At 40.1% G+C, this 8,827-nt stretch overlaps 1 protein-coding gene and 1 long non-coding RNA gene across 2 annotated transcripts in view; one reads left to right on the plus strand and one right to left on the minus strand.

The window, feature by feature from the left end:
* The first annotated feature begins 4,016 nt into the window (after positions 1 to 4,016).
* LOC133635707 (uncharacterized) overlaps positions 4,017 to 8,827 on the plus strand; it is a 209,509-nt gene continuing 204,698 nt past the window's right edge. The window contains exon 1 of the long non-coding RNA XR_009822117.1: positions 4,017 to 4,111. This is a non-coding gene — a long non-coding RNA (uncharacterized LOC133635707). The remainder of the gene's footprint in view (positions 4,112 to 8,827) is intronic.
* The window catches only part of irx4b (iroquois homeobox 4b), a 5,556-nt gene continuing 1,818 nt past the window's right edge, over positions 5,090 to 8,827 (minus strand). The window contains 6 exon segments of the mRNA XM_062030164.1: positions 5,090 to 5,697; positions 5,700 to 5,840; positions 5,902 to 5,925; positions 5,928 to 6,068; positions 7,998 to 8,071; positions 8,073 to 8,153. Coding sequence (XP_061886148.1) covers positions 5,288 to 5,697; positions 5,700 to 5,840; positions 5,902 to 5,925; positions 5,928 to 6,068; positions 7,998 to 8,071; positions 8,073 to 8,153 — 871 coding nt within the window. The 3' untranslated portion in view covers positions 5,090 to 5,287.

An 8,827-nucleotide genomic window follows, 5' to 3' on the forward strand; every position in this document is an offset into this window, starting at 1 on the left:
GTGTGCTGGCGGCTCTTGACCCCACTCAGCTCCTATCAGACCATGTGATGGCCTTCTTTAACTTTCTTTAACTGTAAATCACTTTTTAGCTGGACCAACACCCCTACGCTCCAGAAAACTTTACCAAAATAAGAAGTGGGATGTCATTATTTATCATCTCAAGTCTTACTTATTTATGAAGCAGAAAGAGAATGAATTTCTCGGATGAATTCTCGCTGAATTATTTAATGTGAAATGGTTAATTCCATACAAAGCCCAGGAAGATCCCTGCTCTGTTCTGATAAATACTTTATCACCGCTCCTAAATCGCAAACAGGAGAACAAAGGTGGAAAAAGAAGCACCGTTTCCTGTTGTGCTTTGTTTTGGAGAACGCCGCTTTGAAGTGCTCGGAGTGCTAAATGTGACAGTTCCCGAGCAGATGACACGGCGCTTAATGCCTTGTTTATTTCTATTACGCCGCCTCCCGTTGTTTGTGGCCTCATGTCACTCCGGCGCATCCAAATATCGCTCACTTAAAATGACTTAAGGACTTTTATGAGGCGTTTTACTGGCGGAACGTTGTCTGGAATTCCCAGGATGGCAGAAGTCAAAAGCTGCCTAATGAAAGGGGACGCATGGCTGATTGCAGCTATATCTGGAGCTCGGCTGGAAGTGGCATCGATTTAACAATTTAGCAGCACCCTCCTCTGTGTGTTTCCATTAGTCACGGCTGAATACAATCCACTTCCCCCCATTTCACTCCCTCTAACCACACACACACACACACGCTTCTGTGGTTGTGAGGTCCAGTCCACATAGTTTTAACGGATTCACATCGTTTGAACTGAGTAAACTTATGTCAAGTACAATGCCTTATTATTAGTGCCGTCTAACGATTGCACATATTCATGTTCAATGACTGTAATACTGGTTAGTAGTAATAGTAGTTTCATTTTGCATGAGGATACAGACCGGAGAAAGAAGGGAGTACATCATGTTTACACATTATTTCCAGTTTACAAGTATTTATATACTTGTTTTATCCAGGGTAAGACAATTAAGAGCAAATTTAGGACCCGATCAGGGCCCGTTTGAAATGGCTGTTTTTTTCCTCTATACAGTACGTGTGGACGCCTTTTTAAAGCCCTCAACGTGCACGAAAAGTCCCCATATTTTGCAGGCCCGTCAGGTATGGCGAACAATTTTATATTTTGGGGGTCCCGAAAATGACATTTCAAAATGGGCCCCTCCTACCAGCTTCACGTGTCGACACGAAATGCGCAGGAGACGTCTGTCATGACGGGACACACACACACAAGTATCAGGAACCTATACCTAAGACCAGACAGGAGGTCGGCCATCTTGGTTTTCGTCTTCCATTTTTGGGTGAAAAAAAGGGGTCGTACTTTAACGAACTCCTCCTAGGGACTTTGAGCAGATGAGTTAAAAGTGCAGGTATGACACATGTAGGCACTGATTGATACACGGGCAGACAGACTACAGTCAAACTCCAGTTAGCCGCCACAAAAATGTCCCCTGCAGAGAACAGAAGTGTTATAAACCTCGTCTGTAGCAACCAGAGGCCATTTGTTATGCATTCCGGGGTTTTTTTTGTTGCTTACTCCATATTGTGGTTACTTATGGTAAAGTCCCACTTAAGAAGCTGCAGTTTTGGTTGATTTTGGCGGCGCCAGTGAACCAAAGCGGTGGTGTTTTGCCTGAAGGTGTCATAAATGGTCAGAAACTACTGTCACGTGCATACAAACTGACACGATTATACCACAATGATTCACTAGGAGTAGGACTGATCTTTCCACAGTTCACTGCAAAAAGTGAAATCTAAGTAAGATGAAATATGAAAGTGAAAGTGAAACCGCTTCTATCAGGACACGATCTCGAGAAATTAATCCACGCCTTTATCTCGACTCGTTTAGACTACTGCAATGCCCTGTATGTAGGCATTAGCCAGGCCTGCAGCTCGTGCAGAACTCTGCTGCTCGTCTGCTAACACAGACCTGCAGACGTGAGCACATCACCCCTATATTAGCGTCCCTTCACTGGCTCCCTGTGCGTTACAGAATCAACTTTAAACTCCTTTTATTTGTTTTTAAATGTCTAAACAACCTCGCGCCAACATATCTCTCCGACCTCCTTCAGCCTTACTGCCCCCCGATGCCTAAGATCAGCCGATCAGCTGCTACCGACGGTCCCTGACACAAGGTGGAAGCTTAGAGGTGACAGAGCTTTCGCTGCTGCTGCTCCCAAGCTCTGGAACGACCTACCTCTGAGTGTTAGACAAGCCTCCTCTCTTCCTGTTTTGAAATCTCTCTTAAAAACATACTTTTATTCCATGGCTTTCAACACTGAGTGATATCCATCCTGCAATGGCGCCCCATAATACACCTGCTGTCAACCTGTTTTTATGTTTTTTATATTGTATTTATTTATTTTTTATCGTGTTCTGTTTGTGTTGTGTTGTGTTTGCTCGGTTCTCGTATTATTTTTAACCTGCCCATTGTACAGCACTTGTGGTAAATTTTAAATGTGCTTTATAAATAAAGTTGATTTGATTTGATACCTCAAATAAGGGTGATATTTGCTTATTTTCTGTCTGATAAGATCATTCTTCTCACTAAGCAGATTTTATGTTCGAGTGTTTTACTTGTTTTAAGTGTTTTGGTCCTAAATGATCCCAGTAAGATGTTACAGCTTGTTGTTGAGATTTGATGAGCTATATTGAGTAAAACATGCTTGAAACTAGAATATCAACTGTTGCAAAGCTGCGTCATTAACACTCACAAGTATAAAACTACTTTTTTAAAGTAATCATTTCTTACTTCAAGCGTGAAAAAAAAAATCATGATGCTGAGCGCATATCATTATGTCAAGATAATGGCACTAGCATTTACTTCATTTAAGAATATTTTTCAACATATTGAGCAAAAAGGTCTCTTTTTTTTTTTTCCACCAAGAAAAGTGCACTTGTTATTAGTGAGAATATACTTATTTTAAGCTATTTCTGGGTTCATTGATGTTAGCTAATTTTACTTGTTTTGGAAAGTCTTGACAAGCCAAATTTTCTTGTTCAATTGGCAGATAATTTTGCTTAGTTCAAGTAAAATACCCCTCATTTTTGTATTTTTTTTCTCTAGTTTTTGAACACGGACTTTTTGCAGTGTAGGAACCGACATTTTACTCAAATGTTATATTTGCGATTGTACAGTGCTTTTGAGAAGTGTTGCGTGGCTGGTCGCGTCAGTGTAGAACTGCCAACTATCAAGCTGGTGGCTATTTATTGCTACCACGCAAATTTCTGATAGCTAACATTAGCATTAGCATTTTGATTTGAGCATCGAAAGTACTTACTAGTTTAGCAGGAACAGAGCCAAGGTAGCATCGGTCGAAAATCCCTCCTCGTCTTTGAGCTACGCCAGCAAGTGAAATGTTGATCTCTGGCTGTCCTCCTAACCGGGTGGCCTCCCTTTTTCTTAGGGGGAGTCAGCAGCACACTTGTAGTTTGTTTTTTCCGGCTGGGTTCCTGCCACCCTACTCAAAGTTGCTAAGTGCCAGTGAAAATGATACAGACCCCTCAGGCCAAGACAGAGGTGTTGTCGTGACAATATTTGATGAACGTTGAAAAGTTACTTAATGTGCCAGTCTTGTTCTTTGTGTTTAGTCAGTTTTGTACTTATTACACACCCTCTGTTTGATTGTAACGTGTCCTTTATCTTCGATGTGTATCTGATTGTCCAGTTGAAATCACCCGATAAATTCACCAATGCTAACCAGTAGCACCTCTATGCAATGTAGACTAGCATGGAGCTGGCACAATTTGTTTTAATGCATTTCTTTATGTTGGAATGTCACAAGGAAGTTAATTTGTATCTCATATAAGCTTCATTAACATACAGTATTTCAGTGTGTCCAGTTTGACTTGTTTTCCCTTCAAAAGGACCTCAACTGGAGTCTTTATTGACAAGAGTAGAATACAACATAACTTTGTTGTCGATGCACCTAAAAAGTACAACATCTGTTTTCAGTGCAACCCGTCCAAGAACAGACGTGCAGTATACTGGCTGGACAGAACTGGAAGACTGATGGATCGCCAACCCAACGGCACCCTGTAAAGAGGTAGGAAACATGGGGGGAGGAGTTGGAGAGGAAAAAAAAACTCCCAAACTAAGCCCTTATAGTTTATAGTTTAAGACTAGAAAAAACTCTCAAGCAACATAAGCACATAAGAACAGATAATACGACACACAAAACTCAAGACTCAATCAGACTGCGGGGGCGGGGTTAAGCAATTATGAGTGGTTTTGTATGTATGCGTATCTGTATTGTAGTAGTCCATAGGTGTGTGTGTGTGTGTGTCCATAAGGCTGGAAGACGCTCCGTTCGGCGTCACAGCCTTTTGCCTCATTCCGCAGAATGATAGTGACAACCTGTTATGTGCCTGCTAAGTTAGCAGAAAGTTAGCAGGAGCAGAACATCCGTCCCTCCATCTTCCTTCTGAAGCCTATCCCATTATTATATAATTGTTTACTCATTTCGGGATGTACTTGCTGTAATATGAAGTCTTTTGTTGTTCTAAATTTCTTACTACCATACTATTTATGTTGGATAATTTATTGATTACAGCAATTAACGATGAGGCTTGCTTGCGGTTTACGTAACTACGGACGTTAGCATATGGGACGGGCGGCGCCATACGTCCGCATTCACGTCGTATTATCCCGCGCTAACAAGCTCTCCCTCATTTGTTCTCAGACTTTCAACCAATTATCTCCATTGCTCGCATCTTATCCCTCGAGTTGACTAATCCAACGTTTCCCATCGTATTCAACTTCAACATGTGTGTTCGCCATGGCACTATGCACCGCAAAACCTGGCACAAAATGGCTTCCAACTTGCATATAGTGGACACTTGCTGTCGCTATGGACAGGTTTGACTGTGGTTTGTCACGTGCAGTTTTTGCCGTACAAGAACTGGGGAAAACTTTTGGAGTTAACCAAAGAATTCAGAAAGTTGGGAGAATGAAAATCGAGGTACTACGGTGTATCTTTTGAAAGAAATGACTAGGGAGTAGTCAGTTGTTAGTGGATTTTTTTTTAATAATCTCATAGCATTTATGTTATTGTGAGGAATATGAATCAAATGATGAACAATACGGAGTGTAAACTGTCTCTGGCCAAGAAGTGAGATCACCAGGTGACACAATACCAGTGCGGTGAACAGTCAATCGGTCACAACATCGAAATATAAACTTTGATCTATGAAGTCGTTTTAAAATAGATTTGTTGGTCGGGTTACAAAGACGTCGTGGATCTTACAAGTTCAAAAGGTTGTCCTGGCGTTCTGCTGTCCGACGTCACGTCGCTCAAATCTTTCCACGCCGTGGCTGGTTTGAGCTGTTGGAACGGCGGCCCATGGAAGACCCCGTCCACCCACTCCCTTAGAGTAGCCACCGGGGATTCCTGCTTCCTCTCCGCCATATTTGACGGAAAGCCAGGAGAGGAGGAACCCGTGGATGACAGCATGCAGGGCGGGTATTCAGGCTCCAGGTCGGGGTCCAAAGACACAGCAGTGCGGGCAATGGACCAGATTTTGGGTTTGGTGTCCGTCCTCTGCGCATCTGGGATTGGATAAAAGGTGGCGGTCTGGTCGTGGACCGTTGCAAGTTTGGGAAAGTCTGGAGATAATCTCTCGGACTCTGGTCGTACGCCAGGTGACCACGCGAGATGTTTGGATCCACTTCGCCATCCTCTGATAGAAACCGCGGCTTCGGCTCACAGTCGGACACAGTCGACTCCAGCAGGTCGAAGTCTTCAAGATCGCTTTGCAAATCTGCAGACTGTCGATCTTTAAATGGGAAAAAATAAGTTTGATTTCAAACGGCGGGTTTTTTTCAATGCAGACTCACCTGGATGATCTTTGTCACCTTGAGAGACTTCTCTGCTCCGTCGCTGTCTTCATCGCGGCCTCTGTCGTCCGAGCTTTTGCACGCTCGCGGCGACCACGTCACCTTGTTCTCTTTCTTCAGCCTTCTGCGAGCGTTGGCAAACCACGTGGACACCTGCATAGACGCACCTTTTTTAAAGGTTGCTTGAGACCCGGCCCTTGAGGTTCTTTAGGGGCCACAACCACTAGGGCAGGGGTCACCAACCTTTTTGAAACCAAGAGCTACTTCTTGGGTACTGATTAATGCGAAGGGCTACCAGTTTGATACGCACTTAAATAAATTGCCAGAAATAGCCAATTTGCTCAATTTACCTTTAACTCTATGTTATTATTAATAATTAATGATATTTACACTTAATTGAACAGTTTAAAAGAGGAGAAAACACGAAAAAAATGACAATTAAGTTTTGAAACATAGTTTATCTTCAATTTCGACTCTTTAAATTCAAAATTCAACCGAAAAAAAGAAGAGAAAAACTAGCTACCGTAATTTGAATCTTTTTGAAAAAATTAAAAGAATTTATGGAACATCATTAGTAATTTTTCCTGTTTAAGATTAATTTTAGAATTTTGATGACATATTTAAATAGGTTAAAATCCAATCTACACTTTGTTAGAATATATAACAAATTGGACCAAGCTATATTTCTAACAAAGACAAATCATTATTTCTTCTAGATTTTCCAGAACAAAAATTTTAAAAGAAATTCAAAGGACTTTGAAATAAGATTTAAATTTGATTCTACAGATTTTCTAGATTTGCCAGAATAATTTTTTTGAATTTTAATCATAATAAGTTTGAAGAAATATTTCACAAATATTCTTTGTCGAAAAAACAGAAGCTAAAATGAAGAATTAAATTAAAATGTATTTATTATTCTTTACAATAAAAAAAATAAATTTATTTGAACATTGATTTAAATTGTCAGGAAAGAAGAGGAAGGAATTTAAAATGTAAAAAGGTACATGTGTTTAAAAATCCTAAAATCATTTTTAGGGTTGTATTTTTTCTCTAAAATTGTCTTTCTGAAAGTTATAAGAAGCAAAGTAAAAAAAAATAATGAATTTATTTAAACAAGTGAAGACCAAGTCTTTCAAATATTTTCTTGGATTTTCAAATTCTATTGAGTTTTGTCTCTCTTAGAATTAAAATGTCGGGCAAAGCGAAACTAGCTTGCTAGTAAATAAATAACATTTAAAAAATAAAGGCAGCTCACTGGTAAGTGCTGCTATTTGAGCTATTTTTAGAACAGGCCAGCGGGCTACTCATCTGGTCCTTACGGGCTACCTGGTGCCCGCGGGCACCGCGTTGGTGACCCCTGCACTAGGGGATCACATGATCATGGCCTACGCTATGGTGAACATTTGAATATTTTTTCCATAACAATTCCAGATAACATCAATTTTGCCAGCAAGGTTGAATAATTGAATGACATTGAGAATGTTTAACCTTACCTACACCCCCTTGCAAACATGTAAAACTGTTGGTAATCCCAGCATGCAACACTTCAGTGTTCCCTCAACACAGATGTCAAACTCACATTTATGCATTCACACACAACGCCAACATTTGCGAACAAGGATGAAAAGTAATAATATAATAAATCTACTTGTAGCAGCATCTGACAAAGTTATGTTTCACTTCCGCATCTCATAGCACATAACTGTAGTGCGTTCAAGTACCCTTGATTAAAGTTAGAAACAGTTACACGCTTTTAAAGACAAGGGAGGCTAAACCACCAGTGGATGCAAGAAAAAAATATCTTTTTTTTTTTATAATCCTACTGTATATTGAATCAGATAAGCAGAAAAAACACAATTTTTTTAATACAAAATCTTTTACATGTGTTTTATAAAGTTAGTTTCAACCAAATTAAGTTAATACTTTCTGTTTTAGTGCATGTAAGCATAATGAGTGTATAATATGTATGAAGTGACGTTAGGTTCGGGTGTCTAATACGTCAGGAGTCTCGTCATAATAATAATTAATAAATAATCCAAAACGGGGCCACAACAAGATACTGTTTGGAAAAGCCACAGGTGGTTTTGGGCTCTCACCTGTGGTGAGTGTCATTCTGGTGATGATGGCAAGCATGATCTTCTCCCCTTTGGTCGGGTAAGGGTTCTTCTGTGCTCCTGCAGCAAGCCTTCAGGGTGCCCGTGGTTTCCCGGGTGGCATTTTTACGCCGCGAAACTCCTTCGGACGAGGAATACCTGAACAAAGTCTGTTATAAGTAATATTTCTTGTAAAAAAAACAACACGTTTGTGTTTCCTCGCCACTTCATTGTTCACTTGCTACAGGTGTCAGTGCATCGCAGATTTTTGAGTACATTGAGATTTAGTTTTCAAGTTTGATTTATGTTGTTTTTAAAAGGTGTGTGCAGGGCTTAGAAAGACATTAAATGCATATAATATTCATATAAATCCTAAAAGACGTAACACCCCTACTTTGCGGGAATTCACCTACAAAGAGCGTTTCCAAAACCCAACCTTTGTGTTTGGGTATGACATCACTTGTGCTGAATGGACACTTCATAAGTACACCTGCACCATCCAACATAATTGTTCTGTTGAACAGCAGTGGAAGGCCACTGAAATATATGAATGTACATTTCAATATATTTGCTTACCATTTAGTGGCAAAATATTAGAACTCATCTCTCACTATGATGTAATAAAGTTCTACTTTTACAACATTTTTCTGCACTTTTATAAATGTGTAATTATTTGTATACTTTTTTTTTTAGTCAAACTTGAATCCAATCTGAGGCATGTTTTTTGTACCTCAAAAAAATCCATAAGGGAGAAATTGTTCAATTGTCATATTTGCACGTCTCTGGCTGTTAACTGCTTACAAGTACCAGCACTAATGCTGCACGCCACAGGG

Source organism: Entelurus aequoreus, linkage group LG20 (assembly GCF_033978785.1).
Source record: "Entelurus aequoreus isolate RoL-2023_Sb linkage group LG20, RoL_Eaeq_v1.1, whole genome shotgun sequence".
Classification (NCBI taxonomy): domain Eukaryota; kingdom Metazoa; phylum Chordata; class Actinopteri; order Syngnathiformes; family Syngnathidae; genus Entelurus; species Entelurus aequoreus.